At 33.6% G+C, this 27690-nt stretch overlaps 1 protein-coding gene across 3 annotated transcripts; it reads right to left on the bottom strand.

Annotated features, from left to right (window-relative positions):
* Positions 1–1496: 1496 nt before the first annotated feature.
* On the bottom strand, positions 1497–27259 carry LOC126748228 (interferon-inducible double-stranded RNA-dependent protein kinase activator A homolog). Of its 3 annotated transcripts, none has more exons than XM_050457317.1 (6): positions 27095–27259; positions 21145–21281; positions 17785–18094; positions 2273–2459; positions 1808–2012; positions 1497–1756 (listed from the first exon to the last, which is right to left on the bottom strand). In XM_050457317.1, the coding sequence occupies exons 3-6, from the start codon at positions 18077–18079 to the stop codon at positions 1523–1525; spliced, it is 921 nt and encodes a 306-aa protein (XP_050313274.1). In that variant the 5' UTR covers positions 18080–18094; positions 21145–21281; positions 27095–27259; the 3' UTR covers positions 1497–1522. The 3 variants fall into 3 exon arrangements, with proteins under 3 accessions (XP_050313274.1, XP_050313275.1, XP_050313276.1); XM_050457318.1 differs by lacking the exon at positions 27095–27259 and adding an exon at positions 25887–26026; XM_050457319.1 differs by lacking the exon at positions 21145–21281 and having other exon boundaries at positions 27095–27250.
* Between the last annotated feature and the right edge of the window lie 431 nt (positions 27260–27690).

Consider the following 27690-nt stretch of genomic DNA (forward strand, 5'->3'; position numbering starts at 1 on the left):
AGAATTACAAATGGCCAAGATGGCACCGACAAGGAAAAACAAAGTTGATGATGGCTCTCTAAAGACGAAACATCGTATTTTAAATTTAAAGGTGTCATCGTACAGGGGAGAAAAAGTGGTCACAATAATGTATTATTTTAATAAATAATTTTATTATATATTTTCAAATAACGCCAAAAAAATTTTAAACGATTTTGCCAAATTTCAGTTTTATCCCAAAATTTAGGCAGTATTCGGAAGTTTTTAGGTTGCGTTTACTCAAAAACAATATTACGCAACTTTCCTATAATTATACCACCTCATTTTTTGGGCATCCTGTATAACCGTGATGCGGGGTCTTTAAACATATTTTTTGTTTTTTTTTTCTCACTAACTTTATAGTTTTAAGTATAATTGTAACAATTGGTAATTAAGTATTTGCCTGTATCGAAAGCTAATATGTAGCCTATTTTCTATATTTTATCGAGTACTCTTAATACTCCGAGTCAAAATCCCTTAACTTTTTTGTTTTTAATTTTATTTCAATTTAAGTTTAAGATATTTATTTATTTTTCAATATTTATCATATTGTATATTAGTTTTTAGTAAATTAAGTACAACAGGCTTTTTACTTAAAAACTTGATACTGTTGAATACAGAATAAAGAAAATATCATATTTGTTGTTGGAATTATAACTTGTATTAAACTTTTTTGGTAATTTTGTAATAAATAATTAAAAGCTTTTTATATATTTTTTCTCACTTATTTATTTTTCGCTCAAAGAAAGTTTTTGGTAATTAAAAAATAAGTAATTAAAATTTAAGTAATTAGTTAATTGTTAATAAAATGTCACTTTCAGCATGCCTCCACCTTTAAGTAAAAATCACTCATCACTTGACCATCTAAGTGACGCCATTGCATTGTCTTGTATGTTTAAAAAAATAGTTCGCAGCATTACCCTTAGAATCTTACATCTTACTCGGTAAACGAAACTTGACGGTAATCGATAGTCGACCGGATATATTTCAAAACACAGGATTGCGTATCTTCCCAAATATTCAATAAATGCTACTAGTTACAACAATTTAGTACCACTACTTAAAAGTTATTTTTTACAAACATTAGAAGTTTGCCTAATTTAAAAATTGAAATTGACAATATATCTGAAAATAATTGCTAGTTGCTTTGTTCATTTTAATACATTATAACATCTGAATATTTGTACTAGTGCATTTTCTTTATTGTTACGTATACAAAACGTTGGTTTTACACGCTTTTTTCGGCAACTTTAAATCATTATGATATCATATAATATGTTAAGAATTAGATATCCGAAAATTAAATTAATTTACAGCTTCGAAATTCATGAAAAGTTACCAGAAGTAGAGGTAAATGAACCTACACCATCCATGTACAAATTTCTTACTTTATCCGGTTATTAGGACTTTAAGGTTATTCCAAAGTATTTCCTTTCACAATTTATTCCTTTTTTAAATTCATGAAATGAATTAAAAAATTTAATAATTTAGTAATTTTTTAATATTATTTATATCTATCTGTAGTCATTAGCAAATCCAAAATGTTAAAGATTTCTTTTAAAGCTTTCTCTTCCGCTTCCTCAAATGTGTTACCTCTTGCAAATATTGTGCAAGGCATATCAACACGAAGATTAAGAGATACTATCAATGGATTCTGTTGAACGAGCGTCAGAATATACTCTATATCAAGCTTCTTTGTTATTTCTTCTAATGATTCCCTTGTCGGAGTTTTTAGATACTAAAAATATTCATAAATTAAGATATATCAGAACCAAAATATCATATTTACCGAGGCAAAATCATCATAATTAAGTTCCTTAGATAACATCAATTTAGTAAACGAATTATATGTGTAATTTTGCGTATAAGTTTTATCTGGGAGGATTTTTTCCTTAACCTCCATGTATTTTGCTTTTGCCTCTGCACTCTGGTCTTCTAAGCTTAGAGCCATAGTATACTCATCTTGAACCAATTCGAGACAAATACCTTTTACTCTAAAACGAAAAAGAGCAAGTTAAGCAAGGTTAATAAAGGGCATACATAATCAAGTAACGAAATAATTTTGTATGATCGTACATTTTTCACAGACAGAGAATGATTGTCTTCTATAATCAAGTTTGTGTTTTCTAGAAAATTCAGTTACACTTTAATCATCTTTTTACATCACTTATTCTATCTTTGTTATAATTTTATGACGTGTGTTAAATTAATTCGGGTCTTATTTAATATAATTAAACCTTTTATAATTAATCACCTCTCGAGCATCTCCTTAGCAGCTAATCTTCTGGCCATTTTTTTTGAACTGGATGTGGCTTCCGTATTTATAGAACCAATTCTGCAACCATATGTAAACTCTTTGTTATGAGGAGGCCCCACACTGGATATTTCAAAATATTCTGGCGGGCACATTTTATTGTCCAGACAAAGGGTGTGTAATTCAACTAATAAAAAAAGATTATTGATTTGTTGGACTATACTAAAACCTGGACCTAAGCGCCAAAAATATCGGGACAGCTGACTAAACACATTAAAACAAAGATACTTAGGTAGTTACTAGATACACCCTAGGGTATCCGGTACAGGGCACGTCACAAATCGACCATGTTATATAAAAAAAGTCACCAAATCCTCAGCGGAGATATACTACACAGAAAGTACTTTGCATCTACATCTTCTTAAATATAATGAAATCTAAGCTTTTATCTATTAAATAAAATAATCTTATATCTATTAAATAAAAAAAAACAATTAACAAGAAGATCTAAACAGTAGAAAAGAGATTCGGAATGGCCTCCCTAAACCTCTATATATTTTCTTATTTTGTTTAAACCAGCATGCGAGGATTTTCTCGAATATCTCCCCCATAAATAAAAATTCTAACTGTGGATACGCTGGATCCGCTAATGATATACAACTTAATTATAGTTTTTCATACAGTGACTCAGCGCAAGCAAACTTAACGATAAATCAAAATTTACATATGATACATGAAATTTTCAATATATGATAATCTTACATTGAATGCTAAAAAATCAAACTTTTTACTCTTTGGAAGCTCATAAAAATATCAAGACTGCTTTAAAACTAATTTTTGTCCTTCTATAAATAATTAAGAAATTCCCTATACATTATTAGCCTAAAATCAGGTTTCAATAATTGACATGAATTTACGATTCAGGGAGCACGTCTCCGGGTTATTACGAACATCATATTCTACTATGAAAACTCTATATCCTAAGAAAAATGTTCTTATTTTTAATCTAAGAAAATATCTGTGTGAGTTGCTAGTATTTTTGATACTTAATTGCGGCTGTACTATTTATGGCTCTTGTCTGGATGCTACAATAAACCGAATCCAGCGAGTGCCAGGAATTTGCAGCAGATTTGTGTTTAACATTGAAAAATACGAACCAGTGCCTTTACTCGTCGTTTACTCCTAAAGATGTGCCTGAGTACTTAAGGCGCTGGTCTTTGTTTTTTTTTCCTATGTGCACGGCAAAGGCGATAATTAAATTGGCGTTTCTGTGCATCCTGCTGACTTTGAGCAAAAGGATATGGCTTCATCAGATGGGGTAACAACTTGAACCCTCCATCTCCTATAACAAAGTGAGGCTAATTATATCGGAGCCAGGTAATGCTGTGTCGTCTGGCAATGGAAATTTTCCATGTTCAATTTGTGTTCCTAAAGTTGATTTTGAAAAAATTCCGCTCTCTCCCTCTTTTCCGTATGACCCAATATCAACACATATGAATTTACAATCAGCATCTACTAAAGCCATTAAAACAATAGAAAAGAATTGCTTGTAATTGTAGAAAAACGATCTACTATTTAAGGGGCATTGTATACGACAGTGCTTTCCATCCAACGCACCACAGCAATTGGGAAAGTTCCACTTCTTTAAAAAATCTTTAGCAATGGCTTCCAACTTGTCTATTGTTACCTTTGGCAAGAACAGTATTGTTGGTAGTTCAGTATTGTTGATATGTAATTATGGGAGATGCGAAACTGAAATGTTAGTGACCGCAAACATTCTCCAGTCGCCAAGAATCTGTAACTAAACAAAACATCATTATGTACAAGTTACATCAAAATCCAAGAAAAGATTGTATTTACAGTATTTTGCTAATTTTTTTAACATCGAATATTAAAACAACTATTTTTAATACAATTTATTCAGTTACAGATGTAAAAAAAGCTGATGCTGGTACGGGCCAGGCGAGAAGCTTAAATCATTGGGAATTCATGTCACAATTAACATTTCTGTCCCAAGCTCTATCACAAAAAGTTACTCTGACAAATGCCGAAAACTCCGAGGAAACAGAAACTCAAAAACAGTTGAGATTACTCATGATAATAAAGAAATTGACTTATTCAAGAAAGTGAAATTATAGTCCAGAATAATGATTTAAATTATGTCGACAGTGATACAACATCTACCACTTCAAACCTAAGCGGAGTACCTACGCCTTCCTTAGGTAAAAAAAGAAAGAAATCCAATGAAAGTTCTTTGGTCGCAGTTTTAGAAAAAAGACAGGAAGAGAGATCTCTTATTTTTGCGAAACTATTGTCGCAACCAACAAAATCACCAGTACATAAATTTTTCGACTACATGGCTGACATTGTTTCAGAATTTCCTCCACATCTTGCCGCAGCGGCAAGAAACAAAGTATTTCAAGCAGTACATGAAATAGAAATGAAAATGTACGATGAGCAATCCACTTCGCGAACAATGGCATCGAATATTTCTACTAATGGTAGTAGCACGTATACGGACTATTTCACTAATACTATTAGTCTACCAAATATAAAAGTTTGTAACGAACGTAATCTTTTTTTCTACAAATTTCACTAAAACCAATGAGTATTAGAACAATACAAACTTACCTTAACGTTACCAATAGTTTTTCCGAGGGTAAAATTGGCCGTGGGTGTTTATTGGAAGGCGGTTTTGTGATTTTATGTTCAATTAAACTTGCGATAATTTTGCGAATTGTCCTTGGGAAAGTTGAAAAAATTCTATACATTTCGTATCATTGCATTTAAGATGGTTGTTAACCAATCTGTAAAAAGTACCTTCTTTCTCTCTGTTCTGGAACATTGTATCGGTTCTTTGTCTTTTTGTAGACAAAGCAAATAGTTCTTCGTCATCTTCTTCCAAAATTAAAAAAGTAAGTAACTTTACACAATTTTTTTGAACAAACTAGTAGCAGTACCCCAGTTGAAGCGCGTGTCTGCGTTAGACTGTGACTTATTTCAGAGAGAACGTGCGCCCGTCGCCGACGACCGGCAACGTCCCTGTATGACGTCAGCCGAACGTCGTCGGTCGCGGTTAGCGGGTGAGAGAGACCAGCGCCTAAGATAACAGATTTCTTTTTGATCTGACACCAGTTCGACGGCATAATTCACTTTCGCTTCCTAGATGTCAAAGTTGTTCCTTTAAAAGGTGTTTTTTGTACGTCGGAGTGAAATTATATAATGGTTCATGACTCCTTAAAAATGTGTTCAGTTAAAACTTTCAAACGGAAATTAAAACAATAATATTTGCAAGATATCTTTCCTCTTAGTATCTTATTGCGTTTAGTATATTATTAATACCTGTTTTATATTCTATAAGAATAGCTGATACCTGACTTAATGAAGGAGGGATAGAAAAAAAATGGCCTTTATCTCTTTAACCTACTTAATTGTAAATGTGATTAAAATTCTTAACTGTTTAGCTGGGCATATAATATTTATTATCAGTATAATAATTGGCATGCACGGTTGATGGAACTGTTAGCCCGGAGAAGTCATATAAACACTAGAGTATAGATTCGGTGAAAGATGCTGGTTTTGTAACTGTTTTAAAATTGTTGGTTATTAATGTTCTTTTTTTTTAAATTTAAATAAAATATTATGATTGTTTTTTTTTCTTAATTGTAATTTATCTTAAAACTAATTTAATTGCAGGTAATATGAAAGAGTAGCTATACCGGGTGACAAAGAAAAAATCGGCCAATAACATGCTTACCCACACTCTATAAACTAATTACATAAGAACCTATTTACAGACAATATAACCAAAATAGCATAATAGGGACTCAACAAACAGGATGTACCAGAGGTGCCATGGGGTGTAAAGAGCAGCTAATTATCGACTCCGTAGTTTGCAATCAGGCATTTAACAAGATAAACCTTTTCGCAGCATACATTGACTACCGAAAAACTTTTGATCGAGTTCCACATAAATGAATTATCAATGCACTTCAATTGTACAAAATAGGTAACCACGTAATTTCCTTTTTAGAATTCACTATGGCATATTGGCGAACATCAATAAAACTTCAGGTGTCTAACGGTAACTATGTCGGAACTAATATGATTCCTATTCATAGGGGTATATTCCCGGGAGAATCTTTAAGTCCACTTTGGTTCTGCCTTGCCATAGAGCCACTCTCTAGCCAACTCAGTTCAACTAGGTACGGATTTGGCCTGAAAAAGAATAATAGCGAACTAACTAACAAGAGGAAACCATCTACTTTATATGGATGATTTAAAAATTCTTGCGGCAACACGAAATCAACTAGAGCAGATGCTTAAGATAGTGGACAAATTCTCTGATGATACAGGAATGACCTTTGGACTGGATAAGTCCCGAACTGTTAACATTATCAAGGGTAAACTACAACCAGGTGACTTACAGATAGTAAAGCATCAGATAATTAATGCTATGGAGGAAGAAGAATCATACAAATATCGAGGACAAAGCAGGCTCAAATAATAGGCTATAAAAATTAGCTGACTGCTAAGTTAACTACAAGAATGCGACGACTCCTTAAAACAAGTCTTAATAGCAGAAACTTATTTAAAGCTATTAATATATATATGGAGCCAGTTCACTAACTTACTATTTTGGTATTATAGGATGAACTAAAACGGACATCGAGAACTTGCAAAGAAAGGCTAGAACACTTCTAACGAAAGCCATTAAGCATCACCCGTGCAGTGCCGTAGAACGAACTACGCTAACTCGACATATTGAAGGAAGAGGAATGGCTGACATAGGAAAGCAGCTGACTCAGCTAATTAGTAACTTGCGATCCTTTTTCTTAAGAAAGGCTGAAATATCAGACATTTACGTGTCGTATGTGAAGCAGATGACTCAACACCACTAAACTACAGGACTTCAAATACCCATACACCATAGCACCGAGCAAAAAAAATTAAGTTTGGATAGGAAAACCACTACATGGAAGGCATGTTCACGAGATTTAACAATGATTGAATATGCCGACATAGCGGCGTCGATCCACTGGTTGACTTCAGGACAGCTGTTCCCCGAAACTGAAAGGTTTCTTATGCCTATTCAAGATCAAGTATTACCAACAAGAAATTATTTAAAGTTTGTCGTAGGGGACTCGACGGTACAAAGTAACAGATGTAGGTATAGATGTCAGATAACAGATTCTATTCAGCATGTCACCGGTGGATGTCAAATTTTTGCACCAACAGAATATAAAGAACGACATGATCTAGTTGCAAAAATACTGCATCAAGAGCTCGCAGAAAAAATAAACCTCTTAACAACAGACAAGGTACCATATTATAACTATAAGCCGGAACCAGTTTTTGAAGCAACACAAATTGTATTGGGATCGAATTGTACTTACAGACCAACGAGTAAGCCACAATAGGACCGATCTAATACTAATCGATAAAATTTCTAGGAAGAGAACCCTTATTGATGTAGCTATTCCTAATAGTAACAACCTAAGAGCGAAATATAATGAAAAGATTACTAAGTACAGGGATCTAGAACACCAGATACGAAGACAATAGGAAATGAGAGAAGTTTGGACAGTTTCAATTATTGTGTGAACAATACGAATAATACCAAAAAACCTGATCGAAAACATGAAACTGCTCAACCTTAAGAAAAGCATCTATAAGCTGATGCAGAAGTCGATGCTATCATCCACATCTCGAATCGTCAGAAAGTTCATTGGAAACGCAGATAACATTATAGTTTAAAAAACATATCATGTACTTTTAAGTTTTTAATTCACAAAAAACGGAGACTTGCAAATTTGACAAGATTTAACGCATAACTAGTTCACAGTTTTAAATAATAGATTTTCTTCAAGAGGGGAAGAGTTTTAAGGAACGAAAGTCTTATTATGACTTATACGCTCTTAAAATATTTCCGCCGAATTTTGTAACATCCTAGAAATATCTCGCGGTAAATTCCCTATTACAAAAAGCGCTGATTAGGTTCCGGCAATCCGGTCGTTGTGACTGCGACACCGTGGGATCGGAACCTGTTAAATAAGGTCAATGAATACTTTATAATGACTGAAGACAATTTTTGAGCTACAGCCAATTCTTCCAAGTTCACCTCTTCTAGTTGAAGGTTTGACATAGGAATTTTTGGGCCTATGTCTGAGAATTTCGGTAGCTGCATCACATACTGAAATTCTGTTTTCTTCTCCTTCGCGTAGATTTTGTTCTCTATCTCGATAGGGCAGTCCGGTATGGTTATAATGCTGGCCTCTTTGATTTTGTGTAGTCCTTGTTGACATTGGCTCCGTATAATGGTTTCTCCAGATGGTATCGCAAGGATTTCTTCTCCGTTGAGACGGTGGATGCTTGTTTTCTTGTAGTAGACGTTTATTACCGGGCATTTGTTTATGGTTGTAGTAAATAGTTGATATAGGCATAGATCGTCTTTGGATAGTGCATTTTGTTTACATACAAAAATGTCTTCTATTTGGGGGCACTCTTCTTTTGAAGTCCAGTAGTCGTTTTTCGCAAGCATAATATAAGGGTTGGATAGAGAGATTATTTGGTTTAGGATAGGGATGGGGTATATTTTGTATAGTGTTAATTCTTTTGGAGAGGTAATTGGTGTGTGAATACAAAATAAAACTATTTTATTTTTTATGATTACTTGAACTGATAAGAATTTGTAAAAATTAATAGGCTCATCGAATTTTGGGACGTGATTTTCGCCATATAAATTTGTAATACTATTTATCATTTCGGTGACACAGCTTGGGTTTATTATTGAGTTATGCATTATGTTTGCATGAGCAAAGGATATTGCGTTTCCTATGTTATTTATAATTTGGTTTATGGTATTTAATTGAAACATTATGTTATCCAATATAAGGGATGCATTTAAGATATTTGTTAGGTCTACTTCTAAACATTCTAATACTTGATTTGATTTGAAATCGTTTTTTTCTTATTCGTGAGTTCTTTAATGCTTTTCGTATAGGTTTCCATAACGCTGGTCAAGATGATATTTTTGTTATTTACTTCTTGTTTTAAGTTTTCTTGTTTTTGATTAAGAGTGTCAAAGTATTGGTCGAATCTTTTTTCGTCGTCTGAGTCGAGAGAGCCAAATAACCATTTATTAATTTTACCAACAGCGTTGAATAGTCCTCGTTTCGGTCTTAGGGGTAGTGTGTGAAATAAGTTGGTGTTTGATAGAATAGAATCTAAAAATTGATATGTTTGTGAAAATGTTTGTCTTGTTAGGGTTGCAAAATGTTCTGCTTTATTTGGGTTCGTTAGGGTTTTATTTGAGGCATCTAGGATGTGTTTTATATTAAATAAACAATTTTCTATCTGTGTTAAATTAATATGGTAAATAGCAGTATGCTGGGAAATCGTAATAAAGGTTTTGCCTTAGAGATGTTGGAAGGAGAGGATTATGGATTTTTTTTTATTTCTAAGGTTGTAACGATGCGTAGTACGAGAAGGACCAGGTAGTGCTTCATCTGAAACGATTTTGCGTTGAGGTTTTATTACGTTTTTCTTTGTATTTTTATTTTGAGAGATAATGACATTTTCTTTAGTTGTTATAGGAGGCTCAACTTTTTTATATTTGTTAGTTTCTTTTACTTTTGATTTTTGGGGAAAGGTTTTAGTAAATAAGGCTTGGTCAGGATCTCCGCTAATTTCTTTTTGGCTGTCTTTATTAGCTTTATTTAAATTAGAAGTCTGTTGTGTAGTAAGTGATTTATAAATTTCTTTATTCGTGGCTTTTATATTTTCCGAGTGTTCTTGAATGTATTGCGTCAATTTTTGTTCTTCTGAAAGTTCGAGGGGATTTTTATAGTCTAGTTTTCCGCGAGCAATTTGGAAAGGGGTGTATTTTAATGAACTATGGGTCGAATTATTATACGATAGAATAGCATAGTTCATAAGATTGATGATATTTTCTTTGGGCCTTTTATCTTTGAGGGTTAAGATTATTTCACTCAATGTGGAGTGTAGGCGTTCTATGGGGCTGTTTGGGTTTCGAGGGGTACAATAGTGAAGTTCAAATTGATGTAGGCTGCAAAGGTTTTGAATAACCTCGTTTTTAAATGTCGAAGCATTGTGTGTCGTAACTTTTCTGGGTATAGTAGGCCATAGTGGTTGAAATAAATAATTAATTTATTGGCAATTTCTATACTTGTTGGGGTTAGTAAGGGGTAAGCTTGACCTAATTTTGAGAAACTGTCGATGATGGTTAGGAATGAAGTATTATGTGTTTTATATACATCAATGTATAAGTGATCGAATGGTTCATAACCAATAGGGGTGGGTTTGAAGACTAATTTATTTAGGTGTCTTTCGTATTTTGTTTTTTGGCATACTTCGCACAAGTTTACGTATGTTTTTACGTCATTTTCAAGGTTTGGCCAGTAAAAATGTTGCTTTATAGCTACTATATTTTCTTGAATTCCACGGTGAGATATCTTTGTTTCATGGTAATATTGTACTTTAAGTTGTTGTTCCTCGGGGTCTATTATGTCTTCAAGTAGAGTGTTAGAAATGTACAAAGTAAAGGAGTTAGGGGCAAAATATTTTTGAAAGATTTTTAGGATGAGTGGTTCAAGACTTTTATTTTTTTAAATGATGGCAATATGTGTGCTTTGGGGTGAAGTGTTCTTTAATAATTTTACAGATTGTTTCTTCAATGGGGTTATTATTTAAAAATATAAAGGTGCGGTTTTTGTCAAAGATATGTTGTTTCTGGGTTTTAACTTCATTGCTGTTAGAATATCTGAAAATCATTTGGTTTTTATATACATTTACGGGTTTTTGTACGTAAGGTGCTCCTATTATTGGGTTTTCTAAACTAGAATGTTGCGTTTGTGAGTCACTCTGGGATTTTGAAATATTGTTATTAGTCTTAGCAGGTATTATAACAATGTCGGATATGATGGTAATTTTTGGGTTGTGAAGAGGTGGATTTTCTTCTGAGAGGGAGTTAAGAATATCGTCAAGATCATCGTAGGGTAATTTTGGTATTTCGTTTGGGTCTATATTAGGGATTATCGAAAGTTGGTCATCATCTAAAATGGGGTCATTTTCTAACGGATTAATTTGAATATGAGAGAGGGAGTCTGCATTAGTGTTTTGTTTGCCCTTTTTGTATATAATTTCGTAGTCGTATTCTTGTAATTTAAGATGCCATCTGACTAGTTTTGAGTTGGGCTCTTTAATAGAAAAAAGCCATTGTAGGGGTTTATGATCTGTAATGATTTTGAATTTTGTGCCGAAAAGATAGGGCCGAAAATATTTGGTTGGCCAAACGATAGCTAATAATTCCTTTTCAATGGTACTATAATTGATCTCAGCTGGATTTAAGGTACGAGATGCATAAGCTATAGGTAAATCTGAGCCTATGGGGCCTTGGGATAATATAGCGCCTATTGCGAAGTTAGAGGCGTCGGTTGTTAGGTTGAAAGGTTGTGAAAAATCCGGGTGTTGGAGGATAGGGTCATTCATTAGTATAGACTTGCAAGTTTCAAAGCTTTTTGAATTCTGGGGTGTGAATTATTCTCTGATTTTTCTTTAGGCAATTTGTCATGGGTTGTGTTAAGTGGGCAAAATTTTGAATAAACTTTCTGTAGTACCCAACTAGACCTAAGAAAGATTTAATTTCTTTAGTTGTTTTTGGTATAAGGATTTTTTGGATTGTTTCTAGCTTTTTAGGGTTGGGTTTGATACCTTCGGGTGTTATTAGATGACCAAGAAATTCGACAGATTTTTGGAGGAATTCACATTTATCGATTTGAATTTTTAGATTATGATTTCTAAGTCTTTTAAATACAGTTTTTAGATTCGAGAGGTGTTCCTGAAGGGAAGTGAAATAGATGATTATATCATCCATGTAAACAAGGCAAATTTTTCCTTGAAGGTCTTTTAGAACGTTATCCATGATTCTCTGAAAAGTGGCAGGTGCGTTCTTGAGACCGAATTGCATGCGAACATATTCATAGTGCCCTTTTTCGACACTAAAAGCTGTTTTGGGAATAGATTTTTTGTCCATCTCGATTTGGTGAAATCCTGAAGCCAAATCTAGAGTAGTAAAGTATTGGCTTCTACCGAGTTTGTCAAGAATGTCTGAAATATTGGGAATTGGGTATCGATCGTCTATAGTTTTCTCATTTATTTTTCTATAATCTATGACGATTCGCCATTTTTGGGTTTCTGAAGCATCAGCTTTTTTTTGGAACAATCCAAACTGGGGAGGACCAAGGACTGGAAGATGGTCGAATGATTTTGTCATTTAACATTTGGAAAATTTGTTTTTGGATTTCTGTTTTGTGGATGTAAGCGTAACGATAGGACTTTGTATGAACTAGGATCTCGTCTGTTGTTTTTATTTCATGTTTAACCTCGTGGCTAAAGGATAATTTTTGATTGGGTTTGTGAAGAATATCTGAAAACTCTAGAATTAACTTTTTTAATTCGGTTTTTTCCTCTTGATTTAGATGTTGAGATCGGATAAGTGAAAAATCGCATTTTTTTCCTGTTTTTTGAGGAGTTTGATACTGAGATTCAATTTGTTCTATATTAAAAATTTCGAAACTCTGACTTTGAATTGGTTGAGGTTTTGAATGGTTCTTTCTTTCTTTCTTAATTTCGTTTGTAAGGTTGCGCATTCTATAGGGCCAGTGCCGTTTTTTACTACCAAAAGGGATGAAGGGATTTCTAATCCATCCTTGCATTGATAGGGTATCAATATTTCGGTGTTGTCAGGGATATTAGTTTGAATGTTCTTTAAAATAATAGACAAGGGTGGAATTTCTAGTTTTTGAATGTTAAAGTTGTCACGATAAGCAATTGGTATTTCTGTGTCGTCATTAAATAATTTTTTATTTGCAATATCTATATTAAGGTTTAATTTACGAAGGTCTATAATACCATCGAAGTAGTCGTGGAAATGATATAAAATCAAGTCAAGTTTAGTATCAAGGTTAAATTCTGTTAATAGGGGTATATTGGCTTTAAATTGGGGTTTTGCGTCTCCAGTGCATGTGGTAAGGGTATGTTTCGAGGTGTAGATATGATCGGGAAAGTATTTTTCGGCGAGAATGGGCCTTATCAAGGATGTGCGACTGCCTGTGTCAACTAATAATTTTGCTGGTGGATTTTTGATTTGAATGTATGGTAAAGAGTTAATTTGAAAGGTATTAAGATTTAGGGCGGATTGTTTAGTATGCTGTTTTCTTGAAAATTTTCCTCCTAATTGATGAGATCGTGTGATTGTTCATCTTGATAGAATTCAATTGGATATATCTTTCAGTGTACTCTGTACTTTCCTGATGATAAAGATCATCTTTCTGGGTGTCGAAATAATAGTTTTGGTAATATTCGGGGGCTTCACTATTTATATTGGATAGGTCCATTGGAGAAGGTGCTCTGTTTTGAAACTGTTGGGGTGTTTTGAATTGTTGAGATCTATAATTTCTTGATTGGAGCGAGGGCATTCCGCTCGTAGTGGACATGGGTATTGGAGGTCTAGTTGGCTTATTCGAATTTTCTTTTGAAAACACATTTTTTTGTTTTCCCAAAACCTGTTCTTTTGTGGGGAATTGATGCTGAGCTGGCCGACTTTGAATATTTACAGCAAGATTATTCATGTAAGTCATAGGTTGGTGGTAGTTAAAATTGTATTGGTAATCTGTTTGGAATTGTGGGGGAAAATTATTAGAGGTTAGAGTTGGTTGCCTTTGTTGTGGGTTCGGCGGTTGAAAAATGGGTTTGGTCTGGGTGGGCATGAATGAACGAGGTTTGATTTGTTGTTCAAGTATAGAGTGGTTTGAAACGATTGAATTTGCATCTTCGAGGTTTTGTGGATTTCTAAACATTAAAATAGTTCTTAGGTCCATAGGCGAGTTAGACATTAAAACGCTTACGGATGTGATTTCTGTTTGTTCGATAAGAGCATTCTTAGTTTGTTGACTAATTGTTTGGTCACTTGTTATCTTAAGGCAAACACGGGTTTTTAAAATTTTAAGTCTTTCTATAAAATCTAGAATATTTCCGTTTCTGTTGCGTACTAGAAAATTGAGTTGTTGTGCAAGTACCTGTCTGTTTAGTCGATCTCCAAATTTTTGGCTTAGGGCAATTTTAATTTGAGGCCAGGTTGTTATGTCCGGTCTACAAAGCAAAAAGTCGCCCGCTTCGTCAATAATTTTTGAACATATGGACGCAAAGACAAATTCTTTTAGGGAGTCGTCAGCCGTATTGTTGAAATATCTATTATAGAACTTATCTATGCTAGCAATAAAGAACTCTAAATGTTCACTTTTTCCTGAAAAACATTTAATTGTACGTGCAATTTCTTTAGCTGCTGTGATAGTTGCCATATTATCTAATTCAGGCGTTCAAGATAATGAGATATTTGCAATAGTATGAGCTAAATTATCGATATCAGACTGTGACATCAAAATAACAATTAATATTAATTGTGAAATAATTCGGAAATATTAAAATAAAATGCTTAAATAGTAAAACTAAAATTAAAAAGGGGTCCTACACAATTCTACGAAAATGTAAGTAGGTAAATGGTAAAAATTAAAAATGGGATTCCTAAAGTAAATGAAAATACTTTGTTATTTCGCACAATTAAGAAAAATAAAAATTATCACAATAATTATTAAAATAAGGAAGGAATGAAGGATCACTTATGATTATGCTGCTTCAAGTCGCAACGGTGACTTCTTCTAGGTTCTTTACTCAGTAAATAGTAACAACTAACGATTTTTGGATTTTGTGGTTTCGGGTATCTCGCACACGGTTTCCAAACACACAGGTGTCCAAAAGATCTTCTGAGTTACGACCGACTGCGCCAGTTATGTGTTTTTTATTGAAAATACTCTTTAAAAAAAAACTAATTTTATTAAATATGACAACCAAAAAATAACTACGTTCAAGACGAGAATTAATTATGGAGTGTTTTTCTATTTCTAACATCGATTAATCGTAAGCTAATTAGTATAACAAAATAATATAAACTAAGCATAACAATAATATAAAATAAGCACTTTCATCAGAACCTTGAGGTCGATGTCCGGGTTGTACTGGATCACATAACTTGCGATTCTATGACGTCATCCCCTCACATGCCAGAGCCCCCATGTCAATTTTTTAAAATAAGAATAGGAGTCTGGTGATACCTTGAATTAAAGGTAATGTTATTCTTTACATAGCCCTATTTTTATTTTTTTATTTTATTAATCCGTTCTCAAGAAATATGAATAAATGTGGATAAATAATAAACCTAATTTTAAATCAAAGAAATCAAAAAGTATCTAACACCTATTTTATTAAATTATCTCCGATGACCTCCATACAAAAATACAATTGTTCCTCAAAACGTCTGCGCATATCAGTGAACATTTTGGGCGTGATTAACTGATATTTGTTAACAATTCTATTCCGAAGATCTTCAAGGGAGTAAGACTTTAAGGCAAAGACTTTGGTTTTTAGATGACCCAATAATCTAGCAGGCTACGAAACATCTCCGGCCAATGAATCGTTCAAAAAATTACGAATGGTGGAAATATAATATGGTGGTGCCCTATCTTGTTGACACGTCAGTTCATTTTCTAGAAGGTTGTTCAAGTAACTCAGTTATTCTGGGATTGTTAGCATCCTGCAGAAGTTCCGAGTAATTTTCAGCATTAAGATTCGTATTAATAAAAGAAGGTCCAACAACATGATGTTCCAGGATACCAGCTCATAAATTAAGTTTTTGAGGTCGCTGCGTAGGTATTCTCAAAATAAATGTCGAAATAGTCTCGCTCAAGTATGGACAGTTGTGTTTATTGACTTAACTATGTAATATCCCTTCATAACTTCCACATCCGTTGAAACTGTACATTAAACCGCTCGCGAACTGTCAAAACGTAGTACGGGGGAGCTCCATCTTGTTAGAAATACTAATTATTTTCGTTTAGTATCCCAACACCATTCTCATCTACTTGGTTTTCCAAAAAATGGACGATTCAAGGATATATTGTACTTTCAAAGAGGTCTAAATATATCTGTCCAGTTAAATTTTCTTCCAAAAAAAATGACCCGATGATTTCGTTACTATAAATTCCTGCCCATACATTAATTTTTTTAAGAATATGCTCCTCTCGAAAAAGGTGAGGATTATCATTATCCCAGTATCCACAGTTATGCCAGTTTATGTCTTTAGAAAAAAAGTTGACTGATGACTGAAGCAGATGTTGTTTACTAAATAGGGGTCCTTGTCAATTTGCTGGCACATCAGTTCGCAAAATTCATTTCTCTTACCAAAATCGTCTTCTAGTTGTGGAAGGATTTGAATTTTGTAGGGAACATTGTTTTTTATATTTTTGCTTACTATTTGCTTATACGTCAACCGACTTTGCTTCGGCTTGGTTAGATAGGAGATATTCCCTTTAAAATGATGTATTACATTTAGGGTAGCGATTTAAAGTACACAAGTTTAAGGTCGATAAAAAATTCACTATTCCTAGACATTTTTCGTCACTATTCACTGGTAAATCAACCGATTTAATTTTTTTTGGCACTGTTGAAAAGGCATGCTTAATGCCGTTTACAATGATGTATCACATGATGGGGATTCTCATTTGAGAGTGAGGTGGACCGAACTTTGTCAAATATAAAATTAAACGTCCCCATGTGTATCTAAATTGAAGTATTTTTTTTTTCTTTTAAGAAGTTATTAAGGATGGTTCATTTGAAATGAAAGCCCTGTATATACATATACAGATTGGCGAATGGATCACTACACATATAAAGTTCCTAACAGGCGAGAATGTTGCAAGGCCTCCTCCGCGACAATACGCTGGTGTTCGAGCTCGATTATTTTAAATTTTATTTTAGTAAGCGTCCGACGTCGGTGGAGGCTGTATCTCTTGCGGTAAAATCTAAAAAAATATTACGCGGCATTGGTATAATATTTTTCTTATGCAGGAATAACTTGTGTAAAATTCGCATAGATTCGTAATTACAATTTTTTTATGCTGTACATTGCATATAGAAAATTAAAGCGTTTTCACTTTTCAGATCCAACGTTGAAAACCATTGTGAATCTGATAGCGTTTCCAGGGTGTAATTGATTAACATACCTACCTAAGAGGAAGGACAGTCAGCACAGTAACTAACTTTAGACAATAGAAAAAGTTCTTTAAGCTTCTGTTCTACTAAAACTGAGCATGAAGCTAACCTAACCACAATCGCGACACGCTAACCTTAAAAACGTGTAATGTAACGGAAGTCTGCGAATTCAAATTATAAAAGTTAAAGGTTAGAAAACGTTATTCTCGTATTTCACAACTTTATCTGATCATTAAGTCGTCCCATGCCTTGTTTCGATACAATGAACTTCTACATTATAAAATCTACACTAGAAAAACTTCAGATTTAAAGTAATTATAGTAAAAATAGCCTATCCCGATATTTTTCTTAAATTCCTTTAAATACAGATATACTTTTTCACCTACCTATGCAATCTAGAGCAACCTCATTAGTGTTGCTTACAGGTAAATTTATTGGCTTATATATTCCAATCTCCGCCAGTTTTTCCAAAGCATTTTTTGCTGCTTGTTGTTTCCCGATTTGCTTTGAGGTGCCACTTCCAGTAGCCTGAATGCCTCCAGCGTTTACTTGAAAATCAAATCGGTTTTTATGGCTTCCAGAAAGTTGGAAAACAAGGTTATAGTCAGGTGGAGATAATCCTAATTTTGTCATCAACTCGTGTAGCACCATTGATGGAGTTTTGGAGTTGTCTTGCGCCATGTTAACCAATATCACCTTAAACAAGAAAAGGACAGTAAAATAGGTATGTTAGTAAGAAGCAAATATCAATTTAGTTGCTAGCACAGAAAATAATAAGCAATTGGATTATGAACAACTGACAAACTTATACATGTTGGTATTGAAAATATACAGTATAAAAGGACACATCATTCGTTAAAGTCTTATATGTAATGCATATAAATACATAAATAAAACGTTGTTAAAATTGCTATTTCAAATTTAATATGGAGCAAGTATTATTTACAAGTATTATGGAGCAAGTATTATTATTAAAGTATTCAAGGGAAGTTAGAAAATATTTAAAAGCTCATTTTGGTACACGCTGAATTGGCACATACGGGCCAATCAGATGGCCCACGAGATCACCGGATTTAAGGATTTTAGACTTCTTTGGATAGCCATACTTGAAAAATAAATGTATGCAGATCAGCATAATAATAGAAATGAATTCCGAGCCTCAACCGAAGAAGCATTTAGAAACTTACATAGGCAACCCTTTATAGTTTTAAGTGCCCTAAGGCGAATTGAAACTGTATGTGGTTTACGAATAAGACAAAATGTCAATGTTGTAATTACAGTTTTTAATGTTAAATCTGTATCGATATATTTTTTTTATTTTCAACATTTTAAAGTTTATGTTAAAGAATAATATTGAAGTTTATATTCGAAATTTAATTAAATAAATAATTTTAAATCAAATGTCAGTTTAAAAAATTAATAATTAAATGCATGTGTGGAAGAATTCATGACTTACTATTAAAAAAAACAAATATAAATATGGATTTTTATTATTTTTGAAGCTAACATTTATTAGAGATTAGGTTGTGATACATCAATTTATTCAGAAAAAAAGTTGCAAAATTGAAAAAATTTGACGTTAAAAAATACAGGATGTTCCATTTAAAAAAATACCAAGTTTGTGCCCAATCTTAAAAACAGTGTTCTAAAAAAAGTAATTGGAATATTTCTGTTTGTAGGTTTAAAAGTTTTAGACAAAATGCAGCTGTAGCATGCAGGTTGTATGCGAAAAGGTTTCCTATAGCAATCATACGACCCCGTAAATCTAGTTATTAGACTTCGTGACACAGAGTATTTAAAACAACAATGAGGAAGTTGGAAAAACTCCTCAACCTGAAATGTCAGAAATTGATAAAAGACATTTTAGAAATGGTTGAAGACGATAATTTTCTTAGAACAATTTGGCAAAAATGAATATTTTGCGAGATTAATTTTGTGTACAGACGAGGTCACATTTACACGAGATGGACTGCAAAATTTCCACAACAATCACGTTTGGACAGTAGAAAATCCATATTTTGTAAAAAGATTAATTTTCAACATAGATTTTTATTAAATATTTAGGCTGGCATGGTAAGTGGCATGCTTATTGGACCCTACTTTTTTCCACTCGACTAACTAGTGAAATTTATTTAGGTTTTCTTCAACACAACGTGTCACAAGATGTTTAGGGCGCAATGGGCCCATTTCTTGACCTCCTTGTTACCCAAATTTAACGCCTTGCGATTTTTTTCTCTGGGGCAAGTTGAAGCTAAATAGTTGGAGTTCATGATGGTGTATCCGATACCAACCGACTAAAAACCGACAAGAAAGTGAAGCTAGTGAAAACATAACGTTTAAGTGCTGTAAAACCAAACAGACAAGTTCAAGTGCTGTAAAACCAAACAGACGAGCGTATTAGTTTGTGTTAAGTATGGTGGTGTGTTCCATAGACCTTGTGACTAGGACGCAAAACTGCAAATAACCGAGGAAACCAGGACAACATGTCTTGAACATAACATAACCTCATTTTCGGATAAGAACGACGAAAATGACAGATGCAGCTTTTGATGAGCGAATTAAAGAGTAATAACGATATACTCGTAGAAGACTGTGTGTCTTCTGAGGCAGAAAGTGCAGTACTTGGAAAAAAATGCAGCAATCTCTGAAGCAAAAAGGTAAACAAAGAATCTAATTCTCCTATCCTCATCGACATCGCAACGGATCCTCAGAGATATGCGAGATAGGACCGAGTGTGCAATCGCCTTAGAAGGTGAGAAGGCCGATGCTAAAGGTGGTTTTACACAAAAAGAACCAGTTAGACAACACAACAACCCAAAGAAGTCTGGCAATGCTGCAGGAGAGACGTCAACGTCGAAGGTGATAACAGCAGCTGATATTGACAATGAAAATAATAAAGAATCAGTTCCGCGCCACCTTTTATCCAGTCAACACGTGGTTGATCTTTGTCCTTTCCTATCTTTCAAACTCCTTTCCCAGACCCCCCTTTCCTTTCCCTTGCTGAGCTGCACCTAATCACGCCAGTAGCCAGGCCGGATGCATCGTGAAGGAGACAACGCATTGAAAAATTTACTATCGTGAAAGTTATCGATTTATTATCGTGTAAGTTTCGATTCGGAGAGCAGGGCACATACCCGACGGTTTTCCCGAATCATATATATAACCACGTTTTTAAACCTAAAGCGCATAGCACCTTTTAAAAAGGAGACACATTTCCAGGAAAAACTAAATGAAATGAGTAACTCAGTAAGCCAGCCTATTCAAGAGTGTGTGACCATTTTCCACAAAATAAAGTTTCAGAGTTGGAGGTAGTCTTCAATGAAAATGCGTTTAACTGCATTTGTATAAATGAGTACTGGTTAAGAGCCGCTTTCTGTAATAACTTTGGAAGAGTATAAACCCCCACTTTCTGTAGATCATCTAGAAGTCATTGGGGTCACTATATAGTTAAAATCACATGTCGATTATCATGATTTCAATATTTTAAAACATTCTGTTCAACTCGATTGTGACGCAGGAAGCGTTTTAAAAATATTCTGCCGAGCCCATTACCATATACAGATCTCCTAATGGAAATTTTGCCAGGTTTTTGAAAATCATTGCTTGTATAAAGGACAGTTTGATAATGTCTCTTAATGTTATAGTTACAGGTGCCTTTAATGTCCATTTTACCACCAGTGATAATAGCGTAGCTGAGTTGGAAAATCTTATAGTATCCCATGGACTTCATCCGGCAGTTTACTCACCTACTAGATCTGATGCCTGTCTTGACAATGCGTTTACAAACAGAGACTCCTTGGAGGACTGTTGACTGACCAGGATTCTTGACCTACATCATCTATCGGTTCACAAGGTTATAGTTTTTCTTCTTTTAAACCTATTTCTGAAAAAAAAACAAAATCTAGAATAAACTATAGACCCATTACAAATTAGGGTTTATTTCATCTCTATAATGTTTAAAAAGATCGAATGGTAGTGTGTTAATGATTCAAACATTAGTCCTAATAGGAAGCTCCAACAATTCATTGACAGTCAAGTCAGTTTTCTTCTAAAATCTAGAGTGCTCAGAGGCCATACACAGTCCAAAAAGGTTGAGTGGTACAATGATCAGCTGAGAGAATCTAGGGAAAGGCTTCATGCTCTGGATGCTCTGGGCAGGATGAGCAGGCAATATCCTGATTTGGTATCAAGATATCTTGTCAATACGTTATAAAAAGGTTAAAAATTTTGATGTTGCAACAAATGTTGCTTTGTGGACAATCCTAAGAAGTAAAAGCTCTTCATCCAACATAGTAAATTCAGAAGCAATAAATGCACATAGTTTTAACAACTTTTATTATTAAGATTGCCGATGAAATAGTAAAAGACTTGAGCTGTTGACATCTCAGCAGAGGTACTCTTGAAATTGCCTGATAAAGCCTTCGAAGCCCTGTTTTTGTTCTGTTTTTCCTTCTTGCATAAAATCTGAAATCATAATCCTTCTATATAAAGGGATTTTTACCCATTTTTCCAAGATCTTTGAGTCCATTTTAAATGTTTTCCTGGCAGGTCACTTCAATTTCAATTTTATTTTAAATGAGGAGATTTCTGCTTCACTGTGTGCTGTACTTGAAGGCTATGGCTGACTCGGGGTGTTGTCTGCCTCAATAATATCTTTATAAATTGTATACATAGAAAGATCAACCTTCAAGTTCTCCAAATAGGTTTGTCAAATCATGGATGATGGTTTAGTGGAAGTATTGCACCCAGCAGAGAAAAAGTAATAAGAAGGAAGTACATATAATACAGACTCTTTTCAAACAGTGAAAGCTTATGTATAGAATAGCAAGTATTAAACCCATGCTTAACATAAGGGTATTGCATACTGTTTGAATATTACCAATAATTTCAAAAGGCAAGTCTTTTCAACAAGTTACGGAATATGAAAGAAAAAAGATAATTACTAACTTAAAAAATAAGAACTGCACTGACATATTTGGTTTTCTGTGAAAATTATTAACTTTCTCCATTCTCATCAATCAGTGTTTCTCTTTTGACATTGACCCAGCAGTAATTAAGAAAGCAATAATTAATCCAATTTTTAAAAAGGGTTATTGAAATCACTAGCTATTTTTAGATTGTCAGTTAGGCTTCTGCTCTGGCAGAACCATATCAATGGCAGTTCTTGTCACTGTCTTGGGAAACTACAGCATAGCCCAGTTCATTGATCTTAGTAAGGCGTTCAATTGTGTCTCACAGTAAATCCTACTGGAAAAGCTTGCATAATATAAATTCCCTGAGCCAAGCATTGCCCTATTAAAACCATTTATAGAAAAACGCCTGGTATTTGGAAATAACCTGCCAATGTGTGATCCTATTTCCAAATTTGTCCAATATGCAGATGATACATGTACCAGAAATTGCAGCCAGAGCCTTGGTGCAGCAGAGGGGATGGCATGTGAGGCACAGGTGACGACTAAACTATGGTTTAATGCTAACAAGCTGTCACTTAATTTTGACGAAACCCAAAAAAATGAGATTTTCTCTTCAAAAGACTGTAAAAAATGACACTGAGGGCTATGTCAGGTTCCTAGTCCTAGTTCCTAGAGTCCACCTAGATGCAAAACTCAAATAGAATATTCATGTTGAGTTGACTTGCAAAAGGCTAAGAGGCAAAACATTTTTGCTTAGGAACTTGGCTGGCTGTGTTTCACTGAAGACCCTCTTGACTTCAGGACAATAAGAATTATAAGGGGATTAGGTTATAGGGAAGACTATAAACAAGCTTTTTATGCTTCAAATTCAATTCGATTTTTCCGTCCATTCCTATCTATGAGTGCCGCTCCTGTTTAGTTTTTTTTATAAATGACTTGATTGAGTCACTCACTTGTCATAGGCTGGCTTTTGCCGATGATTTGAAGCTATATTTAAATGTATATCGTTTGGAGGATTGTGTTTTTCTTCAGAACTGTCTAAATACATTGGAGATATGGTGCGCTGTGAACAGGTTAGGCTTGAATGCGGCTAAATGTAGTGTGGTCAGTTACTCTAGATCAAAAACACCCTTAAATTTTAATTACTTTATTAATGATACTATTTTGAGTAGATTAGAGCAAATTACTGATCTTGGTGACACCTTTGACTCTGAATTTACATTCGTTCCACACTTCAACAACATAGTCAAGTCAGCCCTGAGAAGGCTTGGGTTCATAATTAGAAGTTCTCAGAGTTTTACTTTGGAATCTACATTAAGACTGCTTTTCTGTTGCTTTGTGAGATCAAAACTGGAGTTTGGCTGCATTATATGGAACCCACTCTATCATGTTGATCTCCTTGAATCTGTTCAGCGTAGATTTGCTAAGTTTTTGGCCTTCAGGCAGGATGGCATATATCCGGTAAGAGGGTTTGATCATTGGCAACTATTGGAAAGCTTCAATCTACATCCATTACATCTCAGAAGAATGATCTTCTCTGTAAAATTCCTGCGTGGGTTACTGAATGGATTCATTGATAGTCCTGTACTTCTTTCTAGTATACGTTTCATGGTTCCTAGGCGTAATGCTAGACATCCCCTAACATTCTTTCTGCCAAGGCCTCATACTAACATCCTGTTGAAATCCCTACTATATACAATATGCGCTATATTTAATCGGATCTGTCACATGTGCGATATAAATTTCTCTCCGGTTCATGTGATTGTCGATATCTTGGTGGATCATTACTCTTGGGATTAAGACCAATGTGTTTAAGTTATAGTTAGTAGGTATATTGCAGTTAATTTAATTTTGTTGAATATGTAATTATCTTGTTAAACTTTTATAATTCGGTTTTTATATCATATTAATAGTTATTTGTTCTAATCTTTTGGATAACTTTTGAGATTGTGACTTTACTTTACTTTTTTTCTTTTCTTTTCATTCTTTTAGGTTTGTTTATGTGTGTTTTTTTTAACTATATTTTTCATTGTTTTGCAACTGTTTCCTGTTATTGAGCAAGTTGCCTGTTGGAAATAAAGGCTTATTATTATTATTATTATTATTATTTTTAATTAGTTTAATATGTGTGATAACAGATTGTAATTTTTTTTTAGAAAAATTTTATAAATTAATGTTCTTTAGTTATGTTAGTTTTTACGTTTTATGTATGTTTCTTTATTAACTCATGTACAAATTACATTGTAATTTTTGCACATTAATACATTGTCTAAATACCTTGGCCATTGACATTGAGGTCCTGCAGGGTTCAGTGCCTGGGCCTCTTTTGTTTCTAATCTATATCAATGATTCGTCAAGTTGTCAATGCAGAGGCAAGCTCATTCTTTTTGCTGTTGACATGACCAAGACAATTGCCTATCAACCCAGTGACCCTTTGGCTGATTTTGTCAATGAGATGCAGTCTAATTTGTTTGATTGATTTGTTGCCAATCAACTTAGCCCAAACAGTTCCAAGATGCAGAACTTAAATTTCACTCTCTGACAAAATTACTCTGACCTATCCTATGCCCCACATGTTAAATTTCTTAGAGTTATTCTTGATCCTGGATGTGCTTGCATCAAAAATTTGGTCCTGGCTAGGCTTGGGTATTGAGAATGCTGCTGTCAGCACTTTGTCACTATTCATATTCTCACTTTTCTATCCTTATACAGAGTGTTACAAAATTCGGTGCAAATATTTTACACAATACGCTCTGTATTGTTGGAGTTAAAATAAGATTTTTTTTCCATAAACATGTGTCCTAAAATACACCCCCTCAGAGCTACAGCAGGTGCAAATTGCTTAAAGAAAATTACTTTTTTAAAATTGTAACTACAATATTGCCTTAATTCTTTCCAAAATTTGCATGTCTTCATTTTTTGGGTGCCCTTTTTATTTTCAATTCCAAAAATGGTGTAAATCCTATTTTTGGGGAGAATCTAGGGGAGCTTGCCCTTCTGATGACCTGTATCTTATGTTTCCTATAAGAAATTTAAAAATCTAACAGCACCCCCTAATTAGCCATGTAAAAATATAACATTTTTGTCTCTTGCATTTTTCCAATATAATTAAGTGTTTTCAAGAAAATTGCTGATAAACAAAAGGGGAGCATTATTAAACTCGATTAATCTCTTAAATTAGAAAAAATTAAGTGGGCTGTGACTGTTTTATTTTTTGTAAAATCAAATTAATTTTATCATAAATTGCAAAAAACAATAATTTTTTAGATATGAGCCGTCAAAAGGATAAGCCACCCTGAATCCTTTCCTAAAATTGGATTTACACAATTTTTGGGATGGAAAATATCAAGAGGACCTGAAATAATTAGGACTTGTAAATTTCCAAAAGATTTGATGTACATATAACTGTATTTAGTTCCAAATAATCGATTTTCTTCAAGCAATTTGCTCTGTAGCTCTGAGGGGTTGTATTTTAGAACACATGTTTATAGGAAAAAAAAGTCTTATTTTAAGTCCGATACACTCTTAAAATATTTGCACCAAATTTTGTAACACCCTGTATATCTATCACTCACTTGCCAATATTAGGGCAAATATCTCCAAATTCTCAACACATCAAAATATCTATAATCACTAAACTCATAATCACAGTGACTCCCTGACTTTTAAAGATTATTAAGAACACAGAGAGGCACTGATTATTTCTGCATAAAATTCTTCAATATTCTACTACACCATCTAAGTGGGCTAGAGTCTAAGCAGTTTGTTTACACAAGGAAAAAATATTTAAATTAAATCAAGTTTTATCATAAGTGCCTGTCATCATTTTATTAACTTTAATAAATATACCTGCATTTTTATGTGTTTATGTACTTAATATTTAGAGAGTGTTGACAAGATTTTATCTTGTAATGGTTGGAGTAATAAATATTTGATTTGATGGAGCAGTAAATCCTCCAGAAGGACTTCAAGAGTGCATTTAAAATTCTTGTTATTCCATTTGTGGACACCAGGATTTTATTATCAAAATTTGTAAAGAGTTGTGGACTCTCCGAGTAAGATTCTATGTTAATTGAACAAAAGGGGACAATTTTGAACAATTTTTGTAAAAACGCCAGCCATTTAACTTAAAATTTTTTTACAATAATTTTTGATATTATGAAACAATTCTCTTAATATGCAAGTTTTTTATAGGTGATTTTTGGTATATTAACTACTTTTGACAAGTTTTCCAAGATGTTAAAATAAATGACTCAACTTTGAAAACACCCTAAATGTATATGCAATCTTTTCATTTTTATCGAATGTTTCTCATATTACATCTTGTAATTTTTTGGTTTTTAAATTTAAAAAGTATAGTAATGTTAAATGCAATTTTCTTTAGGTTGATTTACACCTTAACAATCAAATCAACTTTTGAAAAAAATTAAGTTTATGCAAAATAATTAAATTAGACTGAAGAAAACTTTTAATTGAGTATTAATTATTACTTTTACTGTATGTGTGAAAATTTAACCTTTGTAACTATCCCAAAAAGAAATGTTTTAATTTGTTTTATTTATGTATTTTTTTAGAGTCCTAGGATGATCTCATAGAGATTGAAAGGTGGACCAAAATATAAATCCATCATCTAAAGTAGTTTTTTTTAATTTTTAACCTATATCTAGCCAAAAAAAATTAAGCAACAACCATGTTATGCTAAATATATGATCAGCAAGATTTCAACAAAAACTTAATAATTTGGCATGCATATCTACTTAGCATTTCACTTAATTCAACTTACCAAAAACTTTTGTTCACTTACTACCCCAAGTTGAGCCGCTAGAACACACTGCGTAAACAATAACTAAAAAGTTTAAAAACCAAAGATAAACAAACTGAGGGATTTTAGACTAGGGTTTGTGTCAACAGCGTCCGAATGGTGCTAACAAATCAAGAACGCAGCATATGTCGTTTGTCAGCAACCTACTTATAGTCCGCGTCTGTATATAACCTTCTATCTGGACTGTATAACCGGAATAGTACGCAGTTCAAAGACGAGTTAAGAAGGGCGCCCACTGAATCGGATCGGCTCGTTCGGTCCGTTCAGTCGGTAACTAGCGCTCATACAATCAGCAGAACGAAGACACGACGACATTTAAAAGTGGTTCGACTATTCGAGCATATAGAAGTATTGTGATTAAGCTCCTGTTTAAGCGTTTAAAAAAAAATGAGCAGTTCCTCAGATTCTGAAGAGGATGTTATGATTGCAGTAGCCTGTGCTGAAGTAAAAGCGATAGAAAAGCGTAGGAGATTTTGGGTGCATATTTTTTTGAAAAGAAGAGATTTCGGAGAATATCATCATCTATTTTATGATTTCATGGAGGACGAAGCAATGTT

Source organism: Anthonomus grandis, chromosome 22 (assembly GCF_022605725.1).
Source record: "Anthonomus grandis grandis chromosome 22, icAntGran1.3, whole genome shotgun sequence".
In the NCBI taxonomy this organism is placed as follows: domain Eukaryota; kingdom Metazoa; phylum Arthropoda; class Insecta; order Coleoptera; family Curculionidae; genus Anthonomus; species Anthonomus grandis.